This window comes from Neodiprion pinetum, chromosome 4 (assembly GCF_021155775.2).
Source record: "Neodiprion pinetum isolate iyNeoPine1 chromosome 4, iyNeoPine1.2, whole genome shotgun sequence".
In the NCBI taxonomy this organism is placed as follows: domain Eukaryota; kingdom Metazoa; phylum Arthropoda; class Insecta; order Hymenoptera; family Diprionidae; genus Neodiprion; species Neodiprion pinetum.
Genome location: NC_060235.2, coordinates 15827904 through 15852865, shown reverse-complemented (window position 1 = coordinate 15852865; position 24962 = coordinate 15827904). Strand labels below are relative to the sequence as shown.

The 24962-nt window shown below is 41.9% G+C and overlaps 1 protein-coding gene across 2 annotated transcripts in view; it reads right to left on the bottom strand.

The window, feature by feature from the left end:
• The window catches only part of Ets98B (DNA-binding protein Ets98B), a 28091-nt gene extending 12819 nt beyond the window's left edge, over positions 1–15272 (bottom strand). The window contains exon 1 of one of the 2 annotated variants that reach the window (XM_046620497.2): positions 14903–15272. In XM_046620497.2, the coding sequence (XP_046476453.1) occupies positions 14903–14935 (33 nt within the window). In that variant the 5' untranslated portion in view covers positions 14936–15272. Of the gene's footprint in view, positions 1–863; positions 2330–14902 lie in introns of those variants that run through there. The other variant, XM_046620498.2, reaches the window with a different exon arrangement.
• Positions 15273–24962: the final 9690 nt, after the last annotated feature.

The window sequence follows — 24962 nt, the reverse complement described above, 5'->3', positions numbered from 1 at the left end:
ATATATAAACGAATACGTAAACGAGTGGAACATCCTCTAGGAGAGTTCATTTCAACTATCTGCGGAATATCCGCGTGACATCAATACGAAGATTCGCCAATAATTCAGGTGGGTAAATTTGAATGACGTCAACCGCTTTGGACGGTAATGACGGTATTTGACGTCCGTATGATATTATGATATGTGTACACCGCCAATGCCCGTCAATCTATGTTACAGGTATAAAGGTGTACGTCCTTATACACATCGAGATCCATGCGCGAGCAAGTTTTTCGAACATAGGGAAAAAATGAGAATCGAGACGCGAGATCAAGTTTTTGTTTGCACGTGTGTACATATGTATGAAAGATGTTTGAAACCAGATTAAACCGCAATCCCCGAGAGACTCGTGGCACAAGAGAAAATACCGAAAACTCCATTCAACAAAACAAACCTATAAAACCTACCATTACTTGAATTTAATTGTCACGATAACCTACGTAGTGACATCATAAAATTTTGACGATAATATGTTCAACTTATGAGGGAAGAAGAAATAACAAACAGATAAATTAATGTAACGTAATAGAAATAATGATGTTAAATATGAACCTTCGTGCAGGCATTAATTAAATAGAAGTATTTTCTTTACGCCTCTGATCTCTGGCAGCTGGTATTCACTCGAGCATCGCAGCAAATAAAAGATGTTCAAAGTGAAATTGATATTATGTCGTGGACCGCTAATGATTTTGACTCTAGCTTTTATACCAATTGACACGTGATACAGGTAAAAACTTGCAGATGAAAATTTTTTATGCATTTACATTTTGAACGTGAAACAAATTATATTGCAGTTGAAGTAAGTAAACAGGTATAATACGTACCAAATTAGATCTGCAATCTCTAACCCCGACTTTGCGTTTGCCACTTTTATTTCAGCGAGCCAACCCCGTGCGAATTCGAAAAGACGGGGATACACCCGTATTATTACGTATAATAAAAGATAAAGAATTTCTTAACCAAATTTCACAAGCTCAGGTACCTTTAACACACGTAGAATATTTGCTTCTTCTTTACGCACGACATTATGTAGGATTACCGTAACAGCTATTGTCGTTGATTGCACAAGCCGATCAAATTTCATACTGCGAATCACTGTCGATGATGTAACCAGATATGGTTATTGCATCTATCACATATACAAGTATATATGTATACACAGGTGGACACGTGACTGATTGAACAAACGTTATCTTCGAGCATTAAAATTTAAAACAGACGAATAATTGTACAAAGAAAAATAAATAATTTAAACAAATAGTCACAAATATATGTGTATTTTAGGACTTAGATTTTTGTATTCATTTAGTTTTGTTTAGTCCCTGGTCGTCTTATTTGTCATAGAATTTCTTTTCTTACTGTTATCACAGAGTAGGTTTTGGTCTCATGAGGTTGATACGCGCTCCAACAAATGTGCGAAGAAGGATTTTTTCAGCTGATTGATTTTGTTCAAGTTTATTTTACACCAAGTTGAATTTCGTAAAGATCCATTTAAAAGCTGCAGGTTTTAACGTTCAATTTATATCAGTTTAATAATTAAATTATTTATCTAGTCCAATGAAGTTACGCGATAAATATCACACGCATAACACATATTACAGAATTAGAAACATTTTTCTTTAATAAAAACCGCGGTATATCACACGTTACAAACTACACCAAAGGAAAGCTATTTTTTCTCGTTCTTACTTCCCTTGGAATGAGTGAATGAGTGAATAAATAAATAAATAAATAAATAAATAAATAAATAATAAATAAATAAACAACTTATAAAACGACGTCGACGTTCAACTCTCCGGCGTCACGTGTGGCCGCCATGACAGTTGCGTGTCTTATGGCTCGAGGAGAGTGGTGTGGGTTAGTTTCAGCTTCTTCTCTCCCTCCGATTTAAAATTGAAGGATCGCACCGATCTCTATATCTATCTATCGCTCTCTTTCTCTTTCCTTCTCTCAGGTAAACCAGCGACTCGTCCTCCTCTCATAGCCAAAATTCTCCCCCTGATCCCCCCTTCGTCTCTTTGCGTCGTCACCGTCCCTCGAGCAAATTCTACCGACAACGTGGTCCAGCGGACCGGTACATGAAAGAAACTGTCCCTGACCAATTCCCCGCTCGACTTCGCGCCGCGGTCAGCGTATCTCGTTTTCGTCTTTGTCTCTCATTTTCAGATCGAGAGGTGCGCCGATGTGGAGGCGTAAGTAAGTACGGCAATTTTACACCACCACTTCTATCCGTCCATACAGATTTCGCCGTTGCGATTATATCCATACATTTTGATTCGTTCGGCAGCTATGGTTGTATTTGTAATTCCCTTTTCCTTTTCGATTTGAACCAGTCGTACGTCCCACCGGTCGATGATGGCGTTGATTAAACGGCGATTGATCACTGGGCCTTGACCCATGCAATTTTTTTTTTTTTTCACGTTCATAATTTCATTCGCATTTCGTGTTTGCGCCAGTTTCCGGTATCACGTGACGAAGCGGGCCCCTCGCCGATTCATATTTTGTAATATAGGTGTGTAACAAGATATACTCACGGAGGATTGTTCAAAAATGTCACAGGTACACGAGACGGTCGAGAGAGGTATGAGTGCGTACAAAATCCTTGAATTTCGATAGTGCAAAAGCATAGGGGTACGTACTATTATACATATGAAACAGTCTATCTACTGCCCACGTATATGAACGACGTTGTCCGGCAGAGTATCCCCGCCGTGCTTGCTCGTATTTCAGTTTAAGTCCGAACCGACGACGATTATTCATAATTATGCTGTTATCGAAATTGAAAACATTTTTTCAATCGTTCGTTTCAGACTTAGAACCAGGCACAGGTTTCCTCAGTTATAATTGTCGAATGAAAACAAAAAGAACTTGATATGGTTTCAAGAAAATAATATTAATAATAACAATAATAATCGTTGAATTCAATCGTATTATAATAGGTTCGCGTTCCAAGGTTCAGGCCCAGGGAACCGATCGAGCGATAAATATGTACGATGCGTCGGTTTTTCCAACTCATCATTTTATTTCGGAAGGAACGCGTGGCGGCGATTTGCGAGTCATACGCTTGCGTAAGGTGTTTGCGTCTTCTTAATTATATGCGAGAGAACCGAGATACCGAGACGCGTATATGCAGCGTAGAAACATGTTACAGGTGTATGAGTGTTGAAAGACAAAGTTTGAACAAACAGTTAAAGTAAGGACGCCAACGGAGGTGGAGGGAGTCATCCATCGAAACGCGTTCAAAAATTACACGAGAGATGTACCAAAGCGTTTCGTAAGACTGTAAAATATTTAATAACGGCAAAAGCTCGCCGAGAGGTTCGAGCAGTGATCCTAATTCTCCTCTTCCAGCTCGTAGAGGAGCGAGATGTAGGGTAGCTACCTACCCGAAGCCTCAATATGCTCCCATTATGGGAGGATTAAACTGTATTACTACTTTTACGCCATATCGGGCAATTCTCTCTGCGGCATATTGTACAACATCCGTGTCGTTTATTCGTCTTCCTCGAATTCCCTTCGGTGCAGCGGCCGCACCCTCCTTTTCTCTGCATCTAGCATAATCGTTTTGACTTTGACCTTACGTTCGCAGAGATAAAAAAGTACCGCGGCACCGATGTACTCACGATTGAGAATATGTGCGTAAGTACGAAAGTTTCTCGCTGTGCAAATTTTCATATTTGTACAATTTCCCAATTGCGGTATCCGAGTTGCGTGAACAATTAATAATTATCCGTGTAAGCCGGGCCGTGGTATAATAATGGGAATCAACTCTTACAAGGTGCATAAAGGTATAATGGTAATAGAAATGCGTCAGTAGGTGCGCTACGGTGTGTGAAGTTAGGCGTTACGCCGCGTTACCTCACTCCGCCCGTCGACACCTACACAGGTATAAGGTGAATATCTCCGAGAGTGGCCGACTCGGAGGCATGGCCCTCGACTGCCTCGCGTTCAGAGACATTCACCGTTCATGAAATGCAGACGTGTGTTAGCCCCCCAAGCTAACAAGTAAGAGTGGCTAGCCTGCACGTAGAGTCTCGCTCCACCTTTAAACCGCCGCGATCTACATCAAACCTTCTCTTTCTGCAGTCTGTATCAGCAACAGCAACAGCAGTAGCTGCACAGGAAGCTTCACCGTGAAGTGCTACGAACGTCATGAAAAGCTAGGCCCAATCGCGTCTCTCTGTCACGGAATTCAATCGTATGTACAGGAATCGAGTTTGTATATCGTGTACACTGCCGGGATTCTGTCAATCAGTCAGTCAGTCAGTCAGTCAGTCAGTCAGTCAGTGAGTCAGTCATCGTATGGGTTCGGAGGATGAACGATCACGGCCTGCACGTGCAGCTGGCAGCTCGGAGCATAATGTTTTAAATTGAAATGAGATTGTCCGCTTCCATCTCCTCTGGTCGCGATCATCGTCTTCTTGTTGGTGGTCGTCGTCGTCGCCGTCATCATGGGGAGAGAAGGGGCCCACGGCACATTGAATTCAAGGCCGTCCACGCCGTTGGGTTTTCCAAACCGTGCTCGCGGGTCCCTCCGGCCAACTACTTCCTATCTCCGTCTTCGTCGTACAAAATAAACATGAAGAAGGAGGAGAGAAAAAAAGTAACGTGCAGAGACAGACGCGGCGCGAGCTTCTGATCAGCGACGGGGAACTAGTACTAGTACTACTACTTCCACTACTACTACTACTACTAATACTAATACTACTACTACTACTACTACTACTAGTACTCACACTCACTGCCTATTATACACATTTGTATAAAGCACTTCCAGTATGTATTACGTATAAGGTATACAGATTTCGCGGGGACGTCGATCAAAAAAAGGCGAGCCGCGATTAGCATGGATTTAGAATTTGCTCTTCTTTTGATTATAATTTGCTTAAGCATTAGACTTGTGGGTGAAACGAGCCGAATGGCGCCGCAGAAACATCACGGAAAGGTAACGGACGTTCGCCGTCCTGCATAACCATATCATTCTATTTGCGAATTGGACATTTCCAGTCGCTTCGCTGTATCAAGGTATCCGCGAAACGCTTTTGAGCTGTGCGCATTTATAAGTACACAGATGGTACCTTGGACAAGATAAATTTAGTTTCATTATTGTACACCTGTGCGTAGTATGTGTATCTACACACTCATAATCGAGTTGCGTTTGTGTGGATAAAGCAATCCTACCGCATTCCGATCTTCAGCTCACTAAAAAACGCGCAGCACGATCAAAAAAAAAAAGACGAAAACCAAAATAATAAAATTATCACTATCTTGTGCGCGTTAATAATAATGAAATAATTGACAGCAAGGCGATCGGGCTGGTAAAAAGAAAAAAAAAACGAACGCCAGTACAATTCGCCTGAATTTTTAACCGTCGATGATCTAATTTATTTACGAGGCTCGCGTACGTGTGTATAATGTACACGCTTATGCGTTGCATACGTATACATACATCATACACGGACACCCGTTACTATAAATCACGAAAATTACGTATCGCTTGTATATTGTTCCCAGCGTTGTGTTTATTGTTATAGCATATAATACCCACTCACATGTAGGAATGAAATCACTTACATGCTTGCTGAAAAAATCCGCCTTATTGAAAGAAGAGAAAAAAAAAAGAAAAAACCTCAAGTTGCGTCACATGATATTAACTTTGTGAGCAAAGCAGTTCTTTCAATATTGGATACTACCCGCTACACGGTTACTAACGCTTGTAACAAAGAATTACATAAATGGTTAAATCGCGAAAGAAAGGCTTGAACTAAAAATAAAATTCATAACGGCTATCGCGGTTCTATTAAACCTGACAAGTGCGCAATCGGTTAATTTTCACGCGACTATACAATAACATATCACCTGTAGGTATATATATATATACCTATACGACGACAAGCCTGGCGGTAGTTTTCCGATGTTTTGGTACGAATACCGCGTTGCTGCTGAGTCTGTCCTGGGGGGCAAAGCGGCCTCCAATTCACTACAAAATTACTACTGGGAATATAATTAAACGCGTATATAATAACGCACGTATGTACCGCGGCGCTTCGACTGGACTAGCCTAGGCTAACTCGGATTCTCCAAACGGTATGGAAGCAATCAAATATTCTCGGGGATTCCCCGTCGTACCCTGGTCGGTGGCTGCACCTATAGCACAACGTTATACATGCCCCTGACTATTCTCCTGCACCATACACGTTCAAGTTCGCTATCCGTATCGTCTGCTGCAAGCAGACCTGTACCGAGCCGACGCAAACATCGTACCTAATATCATAATTATTACGATACATCCAAAATGCGGCGCAAAATGGACTCGATGCTTACCGCCTGTAACTTCCTCATAGGATGTAAGCAGGTATAACACAGCACTTGAAAGATTTTCAGACTTTCATTACATCCTACCATTTGTGCAATAACGCGCAATTATAAATCTGCCCGCTAAAGAGAGCACATTACGATACGATTATGTAGGTACGCTCAACTTCGCGCCTGCAGTATCTGTATCAAGTATAACGAATGAAACGGGGTTTCTGCTGCTCATAGATCTTATAATTGGAGGTAGGTGCACTAATGCATGCCGTACGTACACACTTTTGTATGTATAGTATATATATGTATTTATATTGTATGTGTACATTTACATTTATTTACATTTATTTATATGTACACATACAATATAAATACATATATATACACAGCATGGTGAATTTCCCCGTTGAAAATACACGTGTTTCGGACACATTCTCAGTATATATTTTATTATAAAAGTAATAATGTTCAAAAAAACGTGTAACTGCGAGGTTTTAGTGGTCATTAGTCCTACAATCTGAGAAAAAATTCACATCATCATACCATGAAATCGCGACGAATTGCACACCTTCGAAATCTGCCGCATTGCGTTTAAAGGAAGTGCAATTCGTCGAGATTGCATGGTATGATGATATGAATTTTTTCTCATATAGAAGCACTAATGACCATTAAGATCTCGCAGGTACAGATTTTTTTTAACATTATTACTTTTGTAATAAAATATATGCTGAGAACGTGTACGCAACACGAGTATCTTGAATGTATCTTGAACGGTGTAATCCACCCTGTTGTCGGCACCAGTTAGAGTTGAGATGAAAATCTGAAAAATATTGGGTAATTGTTTTTGAATTATTTGAAATTTATTTGGGTGGTACGCTTGAAAAAATTCGTCAGCACGCTAAATATGGGACACCCTACATATACATATACATGTGAGCCTCCCACCCCGCGATACGTGCATGCGTGCAGTTGCGAGTGTGAAGCGTTCCTCACCTAATACTTGTAAGATACCGCACATTCCGTGTATCCACGCTTTGAGCTATGCGGATAATACCGTGTGTGGCACGTATAACTCCCTCCTCCGCATCTCGGAGCTTCGCAGGGTATGAGATTTACATACGTATGTATAATGCAAATACGATACGACGTTTGTGAATGTGTGACCGGGTGATTCTCGGAAGAGAAGAGGAGGCCATTGCAGTATGTGCCGCGATGTGCTTACCTTATACCTACTTACTCCACGACCGACTGATATCTCAATACGCGAACCCTTCGGCTCGAATCTATTATAATACCGAACTGCCGAACCATACGACTAGTACGACTCGGTCCCAGCTATGCGCCTAGGTGTTATACTCGCGCATGTATGACATGCATATATACGGCGGGAACTACTTTCATCTGTAGTACCGACAGGCATGGCTGTACATAATATGTGTGGGTACTATTGGAGCCGCGGGAGGAACGTTCACAATTCAAGATTTCGTAAGGTGTGAAATTTTTCCTTTCTTTCTACCTATTCGGGTATCCGAATTTCGAAGAGATGCGTCAGACCCGAAGTTGGGTGTATTACCGGTTTTCCCTTCAAGTCAACGGGCCTAACTGTAGAAATTCTCTCTGTCCTTGTACCATAATTATTACCTCACCATCAAATAATAATATGATGTATAATGTAAAAGTTACAACAAACACCATTGTTATACGTACGCCAACGCGCAATATTTATGGTCTGGACCAATTTTGATAGCCATGTCACTGGCCTTGGTATAAGGTATCACTATAATTCCGAAGAAACCGGCGTGTGAATGAGATATGATCATAAACGTAAAATAATTTTCTTTTTAACGAAATTTACCATTCGTGTTTTACAAAAAATGGTATATCCGAATAGTAGCGTGTGTGCGGTGAAGGTGAAACCGTTAAAGTTTCCTCGAAAGTATGATTCTTATAATGCACAAGATGATAAGAAAGAATTTCATTCATCGCCCTGCAATCTTTTAACACTTTTGTTCGAGTGCATCCAACGACAGCTGTACCTATGTATCGCCACCCGCTGCATACCGCACAGTAGCATGCATGTAGACATGCCACTGAATTAAACATAAGATAGCCAATAATATAAGAGGAAAAAAGAATCTGCTATCGTATCGCTGGAGTTTACAGATACAGGCGTTAACAATAAATATTCTGTACACAGAAGTACAGAGTATACGGGTACGCGAAACTTGATTCCTAACGGAATACTATAAAACCGCGAACATGATATAGATATAGATTTGTACAGCAATATGTGTTTACAGATGTGCCTGCTAGGAGTACGAAAGAGTGGAAAAAAGATGCACCGCACTATAGATTCGGAACAGGGAGGTGATTTTTATCGTCAACAAGACATGTTTCACAAGCTGAAATGCCTCGTGATATCGTCATTATTCACTTTACCGATGTTTCAAGTTTCAATAGTTGTATATGTTATATTAGAAGGTAAAAACATGAATGATATAAAAGAAAAAAAGAAAAAAAACATTTGACAAACTGCACTTGCTGATTTCCTAAGGTATTTGACTCGTATCGTGAACCGCCATGTTTTTCCCCACAACACAAGAAAACGAGGAAAGGGGCAAAGAGCATGAGATGTGAATCGGATCATGATTTAAGAATCGGATAAAGGAATAACAGAATAAGGGATGATGCGCATTCCATATATTATACATATACATATATCTAATGCCCCTAGTTAATTTTAGAAAATGTTTATCTCTCTCAACTCGCCCATTAGCTTGGCGACTGACTTTGTACGCGTAGTCTGCACGCACGTGTAAAGTTGCAGAGAAGGATCATTCCACGCGTAGTCAATAACGGTTAAACGTACCGTGTTGCTGTTCTTGTATGACGTTACACATGAAGACACGCGTGCACGTATACGTGACACACCTTAGAGCCCGTCCCTCTCATACCTACAATTTTTTTTAAATGTCATCATGATTTACCAATGAATTTTACAACTTTAATTTGATAATACTGACTTATTTAAGACAAAGATAGGGAATTAAAGGAAACACAAGTTCTGCTCATCGTCTAGTATGAATACATATATTTCAGATCTTCATTATCGGGAATGTTGAAGGTGTGGGTATATATATGACCCGGGTGGAATATCATGGAAGTGTGATGAACGTACACGACAATAAAAGGAACGAAGTGGAGCCGAAAAAAATGGACAAGAAATTCAGAAGCCTCGCAGCTGTCCGAACGAAAATGAAACAAGTGACAAATTTTAATGATACATTTTCAAATATTCAACGCATCGTCGCGGGTACAGAGATGCGTTATGCACATGTCGATTGCATCGTGTGTAGCTTCATCTTCGTGTGCGTGTACAAATGTTCATAAACGCAAGATTTCAGGTAACAGAGGATTGAAAAGAAAAAATATGAAATATTTGCAGCGACCCTTGCGTGGATAAACGAAATGGGGATGGAAATGTCGATCATTTATACAGCTTGTTCTCCTTCGATATAATTACCCACTATCTTCTGTTTTCATTTTTCCTCCATCGTTTTGTTTAATGAATTTCGCTGCAGGGCGACGTGGTCAAGACATTGCAGTTTCGAAATTGAATGCCTCCGGGGTAGAAATACGACTTCAAGTTAAATTTACAACGGCCATTATACGCTCATTCTTTGTCTTGTCTCTCAAGCGCGCTTTTGCCAAGAGCTCCAGTAACTTACCTATGCCTTGTGCACACGTATACGTCTCTACTTTCTATTATACGTATATGCTTAGGCGCGCATGTGCGCGTGCGTTTGTGTGTATGTGTATAAAACGCGGGCTACGGCGCTTGCTCGTTGCTTCAGGGAACTGCACAGCGTTGTTCGTCGCAATTCACTGATACTGCGGGTACACCGAATTCTATGCCGCAAAACGATTTGCCCGTTTTACCCAACCCTCCTTGCTCTAACATAAGCGAATACATATAAGCCTGTTTCTACGTCGCAGCGTGTTGTCCTACACTGGTCTGATTGCCTCTTTCTCGATCATAAGTAAGAAAAAAAGGTTTCATTTACGGGCAAATAAAATATTATACTGTGTAACAAGGAGGAAAATTCGGTCTTTTCGGGCCGAGCGTAAGATTACGATATGAGTCGTAGGTGAGCCGAAGACGAATATTGCAAATAAGCTAGGTGAAAAGACCGTTGCTTCCTTGTCTCACACGATTCTTCATACATCAAGAATATGTTACGCGTTTTTCCACTAAGCACGAAATTGAGGAGAAGAATCGCGTAATGTCAGATTTGTTCGCGACAGCGCATGCGCGCAGTGTAGAAAAGACCACTTTTAATTCCTAGGACTTAAAAGTGATGTTTTCGGTACTTCGCTCATGCACATTTGCAGACTTACGCGACCATCATAGAAACGAGTACTTTGTGTGCAATTAATATACATGGAAAAACGCGTAAAATGTGCTCGCTTCATATAAATGATTTTTTCTCGCAAACAACGATATAGCGGATCGTGTAGAATATACGCAGAAACTGCGAGAACATTTGAACATGGTTAAAAATGTGCGGGACATTTGCAAAATCCAATAAGATTAATAGACAACAGCACCAAAAACCTTTCTTTCCTGTCTCACAATTTTTATTTGCCAATGTTATTTTTTGCTGTGCTTGTTCGCTGCATAACATCTGAACTTCGTTAAATGTATTCACTAACTACCGATAAAGTAAAGTATCTACATGAAGTATGCAACGTATGTACCTATAATACAACCTATCCCGGGGGAACGTGAGTAGTCTTCCAGTGAAAGTCATATCGAGTGGCCTGCAGTACGTGGAGGAATAGTCCACAGGCCGCCAGGTCTGCACTGCGTTTATTGCTTAATACCAACGAGGAAGATGACAGGAATATTAAGATTATACGTACGCGGCTATTTATACTGCGATCTTTCTGTATGCATATTACGCGTGTAGGTGATGTATACATGTCTCGTCCGTCGGGCTCGGGTATTGTTACGGACAAGTATGACGACTGTATGGATAATAAAAGTGTGTTCGTTTAATGAGATTTTTCTACCTCTCTTTCTCTCCCGGCGTCGGGGTCCGGGGATGAGAGGGGACAGAGCACCGTGATTAATATCGCGCCAAAATATAAACCTGGCATTTTGTAATACGTAGGTATAAGTATGTAGATAGGTGTACATAGGAGCAAAAGATCGAGCCACCCAACACGGGAATGACGCAATAATGCGAGAGTCAATAATTCATTCAACGCGGGATACATGCGCGAGTATCAAGCATATACACTGCTGGTATAGGTATATTACAATATACATGTATATAATATGCACATATTATACATGTTACTCTGATATATCAAGGTGAACTATATTTATATACCGGTATATCAACTCGGGCGAGCGCGCGTGAAGGACTTTCGAATTAGGAAATGATTATACGTAGCGCTGATCCGTAGCGGCAGCGACGTCGCGATGCACGAGGACCGCCTTAATCTTATACGGAAGTACCAGTATGAGTATCGAGTACACGCATGTATCAAATGGTACATAACGCGATTCGCGTGTACAGGATTCGGATGTTCCCCGAGGAACATGCCTCGGGGATGGCTGGCGGTGTGTCGCCGATGTTCCTCCTGCACGGCAGAAGGATGCGGATCAGAGCACAGGCCGTCGTCCTCATCCAGCATCGTCGAGCGGTTCATTCTCATTCCGAGAAAAGGCAGAAGGTCGAACCAAGAGGCAGGCAACCAGGTAATACGCGGACTGCTTTCGGACAGTCGAGCTCGGTACCGCACGGGGCATAAAAGTCTGCTTAAAAGCTCTTCTTCTCCATTGTCCAGCTTCGTGGGATATCCTACCCGCGCCCGCGATTACTCTCCGCGAACCAGTCGATAAAGCGCTGGTCATACAAGTGAAATAAATACGGCGAATTGCGGCAGAGAAATTGGCGGAGTACTTGAGCGGCGCAAATCGACCCTTCGACGGTGTAATTTTTCCAACCGAGATAGGGATTCCGAAAAGTATCGCTCGGCGCTCTCGTCGGGAACAATAAAATTCTCGCCGTTTTATAGAGGTCGATGTAATAGGAACTTAGGTACATCCAAGCCGGTGCACGTAAAAAGACAACGAGTGACGGGTAGAGCGGTCAACGCCGTCGCGGCAGTATTTCGTGGAACAAAAACCTCAACGAACGCACCACGCGATCATGTAACCACTTTCACCAAAATTTCTCGTCTTCCTACCAGGTATCCGGGCCGCCATCTTACAATCGGTATAAGATTCGTTCTTCTTTGAGGCAGTGTCCACTGTACACGGAAGATATAATGATACAGGTAGCTGCTCTCGTTCCACGCTTCTCTGATTCTCTGATTTCTCGATCAACGCCGTCTCAAGTTAGAGCTACAGCTGCATCGAAAGTCAAAGTCGTAAGAAAGCAACTATTCCAATAGCTAGCCGATTAAGCGGTTCTCCAGCCGAGTCCTCTCACTCCACCCTTGAAATCGCATCGCAATGCGCATTAAAGACAAACAGCGTATACATTTTTATACGCCTGCGGTAGGATAGATAAATTATTGACTTGAAAGTGTTTTGCAGAATGACGGAGGAGAGGCTGGTAGAAAATTGATCACGCCCTTGAGCCGGGGATTCGAATTTGTGCAGGGTACGTTTACAATGTAATATGCACACTGGGTCATTATACGAACGCCGACAAGGACGTCAACTACATAGATGCCCATACACCTACGTGCAGCAGGGATAACCAGCGTGTCGGCACAAAGCATGTCTTTTTCTACTGATCGCTTGCTGTACCATTCGCGAAAGCATGTCCGAGGAACAAGTCCGACCGACAATCACCCGCACTTCATCATTTGTTCACGCGTACAGCGATTAAGAGCAGAGGCCTGTCACATGGGGCGGGGGACGGGAGCGGGGGATTTGTCTACTATTTAGATTTTCGGAACCGATTTGTATAACGCAACGGCGTGGACTCTGCAGTTTCCATAAAAATTCGCCCTCGTACTCGTACCGACACTTTTCATTTTCGGACTCGGATGAACAGAACAATTTTCCGATACAATTGACGATTAATTATTTCTCCGAACTAACTCGCATGTATGTACATACCTGCTCACGTAATACCAAGCCGGTTGGCAGGCAAAAAAGCGCCTAATAAAAGGCTCGCAAATACCGTAGCTTTTATGTGAAATGTAAGGTGATAAACGGGGCACTAACCGTTTGTTGGCGGATTGTTCGTATCGATGAAGGAAATGAGTGAGGAGTTCGAATTCTGTGGGTACGAAATGTCGGGACAAGAATACAAAACCTCGTGCAAAAAAGAAAATGGTCCGTAGCAAGAAAGAAGTGAAGTTTTACTTCGCAAAATTTTCCATCCACGCATACGCTGATACTTGTACCAGTACACGTTCTTAGTCTCGATTGAATTTCTAGACACACGCTCGGCGACGCGAAGAAGTAGTCGATTCGAAAGTGTGCTGACGCGCTGGCAGCTAGGCCGGTCTTTCTATGACAGGGGCGTATTTACTCGTGCTGAACCCTGTGCCAGCTATTACACGTATGTTATACCATATACCTATATCATCCAAACACGTAAGCGGCGCGCTTAATTGCAGAAAAAAGATGCTGCTTTCGGAGATAGAGCCGAACGAACGTCGCTGACTCTTCGCTGACTGATCTTCCCTTCGCTTTCATTGGTTTTGTATTTCAGCCAGCGTCCCTCTTCCGTAATCCTTGAACAAGGCGCGACATCCTATAATTCGGAAGACGATTACGAGAGAATCGTTAACTTCGCTAACTTCCGCAGGAGATGAGGAAGAACGTCGTTGTTTCTGCGAAAGATGCGAAACAATCACGTTCAACTTACTATGGTTTGTCTCACGTGTTCGAGAACGAATAGTCGAGTTTTTGATTTCTCTTTTAGTTCAAATTATGTAAAAGAATAAAATGGAATTGGACAGCTGCTCCGAGCGATGCTCGACTCGCAATCAAACGATAGCGCTAAAGGAACGGTAAGTAGATTTCTCGTGACCGCAACTCGCGTTGCCTCACTTCATCCAAGTCAATTTCCAGGAACTAGGCTACGTATAAGGTAAGCATAATAAATTGTTCGTCCCTCGAGGTTTTCTCTTGCTGCCGTAAAAATATTTACGAAAGGGTAAAAAGTTATCTTGAACCATGAGGCATGTTGGATCGATATATTCGAACATTTCGGACAAATGTTTTCTTTCTGTCCCTCAGAAATGATAACGATTAAAGCAGATCTTTACGTTCGCAAGTACGCGCGATACTGTAGTATATGAAATACGTACAATCCAAGAATAGTTTGTAGAAAACAAATGGCCGATATGCAACGACAATAGTCTGCATTGCATGTTGCGATCGATGAAAGATACCTGTAGATCATTGACTCCTTATCCCCAGTGATTGCGTCGGCGCGGGATTTCTGCGCTCGGAGACCGACATGCGTAAATTGGTCAAAAAGAAGAGAAAAAGAAAAAAAGAACCAGACCAAAGACTTACCGAATCCATGTCGAAGCTACTGCCGTACACCATGACGAGATCTGTCACTGATGATCGTGTAGGGCGCGTACAAACAGTTGGGTGATTCAAGATTTATGTATCACTCGCGAATGTCTGAACACGGACGAACGAATGAATGAATAAATACATAAATAAATAAATAAATAAATAAATGCGGGTCCCGCAGAGAGGGGGGATCGGAGAGGTCGAAACGTGGGCGGCTTGCACGCACGTAAGAAATAATAAATAAACAATAAAAATAGAATCGCGCACTCGTTGGTCAAAACATGAATGGCCTATCCCTATACATCTGTTGCGTCTCGAGAGGTTTCGGCGTAACTGAATCAGCCCGCTCGCGGTACAGCCGTCGACTCGCAGCGCGGCGAACAGCGCGCGCCAAACTCGCAAAGCATCGCGCCAGCGACGACGATCGCTCGACCTACAAACTAGTGTCCGCGCATGCGCCGTGCGGCAATCTCGGCAAAGCGGGCACCCCAGATCAAGATATAATTGTTTACTCGGAGTTTTACTCTTACGTAAATGTTGCGGCTCGGTCGCGGGGGAGGGATTTGTCCAATTGACCGTGTAAACAGGCGAAAATTTTCTGCACACCATCGCGCGTTACGTAACTTTCCAGCGTGGTTACAGTTTCGATTTTTAAATCCACCGACCGATTACCGTGTTGTAAAGCTAATTTTTCTCGGCAACTTCGAATTATATCACCGCAGATATGTACGAGTATGTGTATCTCGTCGAAATTTTCACTAGAGACGATTGCTGGTTCGTTAATTTCGTTCGAAATGGTTAACAATTACAATCCGTAATCAAAACATCAAAGGTGTGACGAGTCTGCGTGTTCCGATCCACAGGTATAGAGACGCGCGTATCGCGCTCTACAAGATATATTTCAACGCGGTGGATGTATGTAGATGAATCAGCAGCGATTCGCCAAGCTGCCTAACCTTTTCGCAACGATAATTATAGTGTTATCAAAGTTGGAGGTACCGTACCGAATTATGACTTAATTTATATGTATGCGTACGCGAAGAAATTTTACACGTGAATCGAACCCTCTAATCAATTGTTCTAATGCTTCGTACATACCTCGTGTATGCGTCGGCAAAAAGAATTGAGGATGCACTTGTTGAAAAATGTACATCATTCAAAAGTCGCGACATAACTCGAGTTCTCCGTTCCTCGGGGTATAGTATACATGTTGTATGATATAAAGGTGCGTATACGTGGAATTTGAAACCAATGACCCGCGAGATATGTAATTAACTGACAATATTGCATGGACATAAACAAGATGTATGGGAGATTGTCGGTTGCATGTTATCGTGAATGATGCAGCATTATAGATTATTAATCTATCACTCGCAACCGGCAAACACAATACGTGTAATAAATGTATAATGAGGAACGAGTTATTCCCGTGGGCGGTTAGTACTTATTAGATCCGCGTTGGAAGGTAGATAAATTATGGAACTGTTGCATTGGTTCACGGTGGGCTGATTGTGGCGTTACAGCCCGAATGTTGGGTTGAGAGGCATTACCGTTTGACCTGTAGGTACCATCTTCCGTAATTACGAGTGTGCAATTGCCAATAGCTATTTGCGGAATTTCGAATGAAAAGTGCGTTCTTTCTTTCTAATTCAACATTCATATTAGCGTTATTACCCGGAGCTATAATGATAATGGTAATAACGCCCCCAGCTAACGCCTCGAACTAATTCCAAGGATAAGTAAATTGGTGAGGAATGTCCCATTATCGTCCCGCAATGTAAGAAACTTATTTACGTACGCCGCATACGCGTAAGTGGATTTCGTTGAATCGCGGTGTGTGTGTGTAACGGGGGTATTCTATACGCGTAGAAATAATACATGTCGCAAAGGGAAGGGAAGTGACGCGGCAATGAGAGGAAAACCCGAAATCTCCGTCACACGCTAAGTGGCTATGGCCGACGTCAAGCATTTTGTGCGCATGTGCAATAAGAAAGAAATTAGTAACATGGCGCTTGGCGGGGCATTAAAAATAGATTTACGCCACTGAAAATTCCGTAATTAATTATCACGCTTTTGTTAAGTGACGATCACTCGAAGCGTTATACCCACACCCACACGATATTTTATATATCGTACATCTAAGTTTGTCTAGGTTGGATTTTCCAATTTGCTAGATCATAAGTTAAGATACACGGTACATTGCTGGATATATAATAAATCCGAACAAACACTTCGTAGAATGTTGACCGAATTAGCATAATATGTACTTACACATAGTAAAGGTACACGCGCTTTATTACATACACATGCAGCTGTTAGACACACCTTCGTCAGAATTATCATAAGGCGACGCGTGCTACCGAGTATATGCAGTCTTGTAGTGACGATAAATTATTAGATGTGTGATATACCGACATACCGCAGGGTTCCGCCGATGTATTGTAAAATTTATTAGCATTGGAATTATTGGTCGCGTCACGGGATATTATCCTGCTCCGATTGTGGTTGTGCAAAATTGATCTACATCCTTGTTCGTGGTTGTTGTGAAAAATAAGTTACGCTCGATTATTTCGTAAATTTATTTGACAATTCCATTGATTCTTAGTTATGCAGATATTCTTACCTCAGGTTGTCGAATAAAAGGTTAGTAATTACAAGAATAACAACGATAACCATAAATAACGAAAAGACTGATCTACGCGGGATTAGTCACTGTATAATACAAATAACTTTCAGTAGTAAAGAAAAGGCCGTAATGAAAGTAAATAAAAAAGTAAGGAAATGGTAGAAAAAGTTTTTGCGCGCGGGGCGCAAATCCTGCCTGGTATAAAATGGTCGATGCCAATGAAAAAAAGTGTTGGATTGCGGTAGTTAAGAAGGCTGGGGGGGGATTAGATCGGTGAACCTAATTATAAATGAGCCCGAGATACATATCCGGATCTGACATAGTATATACGTACACGTAAATATTCTCCGACAGTTTTTCCTGCTTTTTGTGTTTCATTTATTTCTTTTTCCTTTACCATTTTATGGACAATTGTACATTTATATTAGTGTTCCAGCCAGTCGGCGAATCGTATTATAGTTCCGTAACTTTCATTCGATCGGCGCGATATTACGTGCATGGTTATACGGATTACGCCACAGCGAAATACCATATCCGTTTTTTGGGAGACGGCACACATTCTAAAGACTACACGACATGGTACAGGAATTGGAAGATTATTAAAGTTACGGTACGCGGTGTTTTTGACCGCGCGAGATTTGCAACCTATAGGCTTGCTTTGTTCGTGTAGCTATACTATTGACGATGAGATTATTCTACACGCTTTCACTCGGAGCTCCAGCCTATAAGCAGTGTCAAATTTTCTAAACTTTATCTCCGTGCAAGGAGTAAGGGTAGGCGCTCACTGGTGTCTTTTGTCACGGTGCTTTATAAGCTGTCATATCACCGTAACTAGCACAGCTTCACAGGTTTCTCTATAGAAAGCGCGCGAAGAGATTTTTGTCACCATGACAAAAGTCAGCAGCGAGAGCTTACCCTACAGCTAGAGATTCCACAATTTCGAATTTTTACAGTTGCGCGTCATTCACAAAAGGCGCGTCGTGGAAGAAAGGGCCGGTTTTCTCTATACGGATAAAATAGCTTGCACAGTGGGCGTTACCCTGTAATCGCGCTACTTCCGACCACCTTTCCGTCGTCATTGCCACCATATCTATCATTCTGGCCGTAACCACGTGGTGCACTTATCGCTCGTAGCCTACGCGCGTTGGTTCTGTGGCTTTAAGAAGAAGCGAATAAATTATCCTCAACAATTGTTTGAATTCGTAAAGAATCGTACGTAATATGCCTCTAGAGCTCTGGCACATCTGGATAATGGTGACTGTCGATCTATATTTCAGTATCAGAAGTCGCATGTAAAACGAAATACATGTTTTCCTTTCGCTCGCCCTCCGCTCTCTGCCTCGCATGATCTTTATATGCAGAATAATTTTCAAGATTCACGACTACATTGTGGAAATGGAACAGTTCGTCCTAGACTGGCACCAGAGAAAATTTATATTTTCCGCTTATGGGTGATCAGTGTGTAAAAAGATCAGTAATCGGGATGCATGAGTGTCGGCGGCTGCAGTAAGTAACACGGGGAAAATGGAAAGTGGTATACTACGTATGATATACTAGGCATACATACTTATACCATGCGAATGCGCGTAAGCAGCAGAAGCTTAATCATTGAAGAACCGACGCGTAGTTATGAATGAACCCGTTTCTTCTAATCTGTTACTTACGTAACGGGCGAGGCTTCGAAGTCGTGAGACATAAAAATGAAATACAAGACGCTGCGTGGTGACGCACTAATGTTTTATCTCGTTTGTCTGTCGAAGGGGGTTGTGCTGCAGGATTTGGGGTGAAACTCGTCCGTAAAAAAACTGAGCTACGAAGAAGAGTAAAGTGTGATAGTAAAAAAGTTAATACACGCTTAAACGCGTGTGACTGGAGGCCCAGTTTCACATTTGACTCCCCACTCTTCCTCTGTTTTTTTCAGTCAAGCTTTGCCTCGTAGTACGCATAACGCGTACAGTCGTACGACGCACGTCGCGGTTTTCACGACTGATTATTGTTACTCGAATTTCCCGGCAGTGAAAGCGCATATATACATATACCAAGAATTTTCAAAAGGGCTTTAAGTATAATGCAAGAAAAAGCCTTGCGCGATGAAATAAGCTCCTTTCAAAAAATAACAAGTATATCTTGCTACAGTGATCGGACCGCGGATGGATGGTGATCCGAGGTACACTGTTACAAATTTTTGTCTCGTACTTCCCACCCTGTATTTGAAGTTTTATTCGGATACGGAACAGTAAATTAACCTACATTTACTGTCTATTCAATTTGCAAATACAATAAATTTACTACACAATTTAGTAAATTCAAATTACTTTCTTGTGTTTTTCCTATGAATTTTAGTAAAGTCAAAAATTTTCATTGCAAATTCACGACAAATACATAGTAATTTGCGTCGCTGCACCGAATTTGTAAATTTGCAGCCTGCTTTCGTAAATTGACAACTCTTTTGTACAGTAAATCTGTAGTAAATTCACAATAATTTTTAACAGTGTAGATAACTGGCGTTTGCTCACTTGAGTATAATTATTTATTCGGACGTATCAAGCTTATCCCGCAACCACTGAGGTCTTCCCCATTGTCCGAAGAATCTGTTTGCCGCTGTAGAATCCAAAGATCGTTCCCGTCGTTTATCTACCTGCTGCGCCGTAAGGAGCTGAGATTCTCTCAGTTCTCTCAGTATCCTGCAGTTACGACGATCACGCGAACATTTTGCTTCCGGAGTCGGTCAATCGACGATGAAGGAAAATCGAATCGAAACAATATCGTCAGTGGAAAAATAGTGTTCGTTAGCCTTCTCATGCATAATGCTTGCGGAAATTGAAAAAATGAAACAAGTAGTGAATATCGCGGTGGAATGGTTCCGAGTTGTAATTTCGCGCCTACTTTAAATCCTACGTAGGAGCTCCTACCTAGGGTTTAAAGATAGTACCTAAGGTAGGTTTTATTTCAATGCAATATCAGATCCTACTTTACCGCTCAAAATGTCCGAAATTTCGGGATTAACCAAGTTTAGGCTCAAAGTAGGATCAGGTAGAACCTCCTTTAACGCTCCAGAACCTGCTTGTTTGTAACCTTCCTTTAACGCGCAAAATCCTACCCCGCTGATTAAAGGTCCATCGATTCCGATTGATTATGATTGGAATACAAGAAATACGAATACAACTTATGAGTTAAAATTAAAATCCCAATAAATATAATTTGATTTACACGTGTGTTTAATCGTATTTTCTGTATATTCAATCAGTAAGGGTTTTTGTATTCGTAAGAACGTTGATTAAATACAGTTGAAATGCAATACTTAATTTTCAAATGTCATTGAAACTTATCAAAATTTTGTCGTGATAGCCCTTAGATTATTTATTGTGAAGACTTAAATGTCGCTGTAATAATATATCTACAGGGTGTCCCATTTAAACTTACACAGTTGAATAACTAAAAAATTGCATGCCAACTAAAAAACGTTTTGAATAAAACTTGTTGGGTATCGTTCGAAAGGATGAGCTTCGCTTTGGCATTGACATTCATTTTTAACGTAATTTAAAGGTCAACTAGTGTTTTTCAAATAAAATCCCCTATTTTTGACTTACGATTCCGAAAGAGCACGAAATTTTTCGTTCAGATAGGTATCCGTGTTACGGGTCAAAGTGACCTCTAGGAGTCATTTAAAGGTCAAATTTGGAGAAATGGAGCCGGAAAGCACCTTACGTTCTCCACGTCGGCTTCGAGGATGCTTACACGTGGCATGAAAATATGCGTGAGTAAGCATCGCGGAGAAGGGGTCTCCTTATTAATAAATCTTTGTCGCTGTACGAACTAGTGCCTCAAGTGGCCGAGTAACGAAATGTGTCATTTAATACATTAATTTGGCTTTTAGGGCCATTTCGACCCATAGCAAAAATACGCATCATTGGTCAAAGTCACCGATGTATGGCAATTTTTACCAACTTTCCTACATCAAGCGAAAATTTAACGTTTAAATGACTCCTAGTGGTCATTTTGACCCCTAGCATGGATACTTATCTGAACGTGGAATTTCGTGCTTGTTCGGAATACGAGGTCAAAGATAGGGGTTTTTGTTTGAAAAACACAAGTTGACTTTCAAATAACCTTAAAAATGAGGGTCAATGCTAAAGCAAAGGGCATAGTTGGGTCAGCCCCCCGATAGCCAACGACTTTTATTTGAAACATTTTATGATTCTCTATTAAAATTTCTTGAGTTATCCAGCTGTGTAAGCTTAAATAGGACACCCTGTATAGAGAAGGAGTTACAGGTCCAATGGAGGAGCTGTGGACTGAATAGCATCAAAATAGGTTCAATCGTCTACTGAGAGCGTTAAAATAGGGTTTGGTACTTTAATTTTTAGGAGTTGGAGGTTCAATATAGCGTTTGTTCTTAAATTTTTAGGAGTTAGAGGATCAATGTAGGATTTCTGGGTTCAGATTCCTTCAAAGTAGGCTTATATGAACCTCGGTAGGGTCAAATGTAGGCGCTAAATTTCGACTCGGGGTATGCCCAACCAAATAATGGAACCCGGGGAGCGCGGGCGATCCGTGCCCCTCGAGTTCCCCAGGACGTCCCGGGGGGTCGGGCGCGATGCCGTGCGTAAATATAGGGCACCGTGTATCGCCGAGAGCAGCGGAGCGTCGGTGACCCGGGTGACCTCGCCCCGCGAAGGAAAGCAACAAGTATCGCAGCCAGGCGAGCAGTCGAACCGCGCGGGGATAAATGAAGCAAAAGGAGAAACGCGAGGCGAGGCCCCGCGCGATCCAGCATCGGGGGACTAAAGAGACGTTCGTTCCCACACGAACCCCCAAGATGCGTCCCGGCGCGCATTCAGGACCACGAGATCGCAGGCCCACCGCGGAACGCTGATCCCCAGAAGCAGATAAAAACAGCTACAAAACTTCCTACCGGTGTTTTCTACCTTTTGCTCCTGCGTTATTATTTAGCCTCAGATCTCCCGCCGCTCGAAGCCTCCCTCCTCCCGTCCCGCCGACTTATCATACGCGGAGATGTTGTACACAGACGTTATCGGTGCACGGGACACGCGACTCTATAATGACCCTTGAACTCGACTATACCTATAAATGATAAGCGTATCGCATAAAACGGATGTCAACGGTTCAAATATACTTAAATCTGCCGATTACGATTTATAGAGTTTTGAGAATCTGGGTAAATTAGAAAAAAAAGCTCGGAAAATAAAAAATGTATGCAGATGGAAGAAAATTTTCTTCCTTTACCTGGGAATGAAATTTTTAAGATCAATAATGTTAATTTTTTTGTCACTCTTTTTCATTTTAAGACGGGAATCCAGTGAAATTTTGATAGTACCGACTTCTTCGTTTTTGAAATGACTAAAAAATATGTAATCAAAAATTCCTCCCAACAAGAATTCGATTATGGCACGATGGTATTATAAATGTTATTAGGAATGGTACCATAATCTAAACCTTGTTGTAAGAAATTTTTATTACATCGTTTTTAGTCATATCAAAAACTAAAAACTCGGTATTATTAAAATTTCACCGGAGTCCTCGCTTAATGTGGACTGATGGACAAAACATTGAAAATTTTAGTAATGGTGATTGCGAATATACGTCTCAAAAAAGGAAACTTGGCATGTGCTGGTTATTCGTCTTGTTTCACATCTCTTGCATTTATCGTACAAGCCAACGTTTGCTCCGGGGCCGCATTCTCTCTCTTTCTTTCTCATCGTTTTCTTGATATTAGGTATTCACAGCTTCCGAGGTTGGGACTTAAAAGGTATAATTACGATACAGCGCGAGATCTATGCCAGTTATTTACTCTCCGCTGTTGCAATCCTGATGTTACACGGTGAAGTACGTCCAACCGTGGGAAACGATTCAACTAACACCTAATTGTAAGTAATATTGTAGTACGCGGGGTGGTAGCGATACGTGCACGGTAGCGTTTATGTAGATGCGTGCGGGGATATCTCCATGATCATACAACGAATTTTCCCTAATCATCCGGTGAAACATCTCAACCTGATCCTGAAATTTCGTATTAGACATGTTCGATCGTTTTTTACTTCGCGCGTGTGAATATGCAATCTATAAAAAAAAAAAAAATGCGATGCAGACTGCTAAAGAATATTTTTCATTGTCAATCCAATACTACCTGTCGTCAATTTGACACTATCTGATGTTCAAATTCTGAATCGACCGCAAGAATTGTCCTATAGTAGTCCACATCGGTCACTTTGGGGTCAATTTTAACACCGTCAATTGTATACAGTGCATTAAGTGCAAGGCGATCAGTAAAATTACGACGCGCTGATCAGCCCGGCGATTTGCGAACGAATGATACATCATCGACGTATCCGTATAATTCAAGGAGCACCATACCCGGTAAATGGCTGGACCGAAGAGCAGCGATGCATCACGGTTCGATGCAGGGCTCGAATGTCTACCCTCTGCGACTTGTGTCCCGTAACCCGCAACATGTGCCGTGTACCGGAGCCGTAGCAAGGATCGCGCATTCGCAATGTGACTACCACAGTGCCATTAGCTGTAATTATCGGAGGTAAAAATCGGGGAGGTACACGGGCGCAGGACCGTGCAGGCGTGGGTGTCCCGTCGTCGATTCCCTCCCCCATCCCCGCGATCCGCCGTTTGCGTTAATTTATTCGCAAATTGCTCGAGCTGGAAGCGGTCTCGGTATTCCCCATCATTGTCCGGCTGCGTTCCGCAATAAAATATCGGTATGCGTTTTGCTCCGTACTTTTGTTTCACCTGTAAACTAATACCGCATATGCATGTCTTACCGTATGTTGACAAAATCTATTAATATATATGTATATACCGTTGAAATGCATGTGAATCGTATCATCAAGCGTATGAAATCGTTGCCGAGACAAGAAGAACTCCGCATGGTCTTGGTAAAGAAACGCGGTTCCCTGAGGGCAAAAAAAGTAATGGAGCCATGAAGATTCAGGACGTTCACCCTCATCTCGGATCTGGATATGTCTCTGTCATTCCCAGGCAACGAGACTGCGCGTTATACGTCAAAGAAAAGTCGAATCGTCCCACAGTTGGAATCGCGGGAAAGGCGGAGTGTCTCCGGACCAGTATATATGATATTCTGTATTTGTGCTCGGCATTATTGAGATGTTTTTCCGTCACGCCAGCCAACCAAAAATAAACCGAATTATTGGCTGTAGTAAAATAATAATCAATATCCGTCTCAACTTTATTTTACAAAACACAGGGCGCGTGCCTATTTAGGATAGGATGAAGTCATATACCTGCAGATTTGTGTACAATAGAATATATATACAATATATAATACCTATAGGTATAGAATATACCTAGACAGATTGGTATAACTATGCACATATACATATTTTATACAATGCATATACTACGATGTAAGAATTTTTTCTGTAATAAACCTTCCAC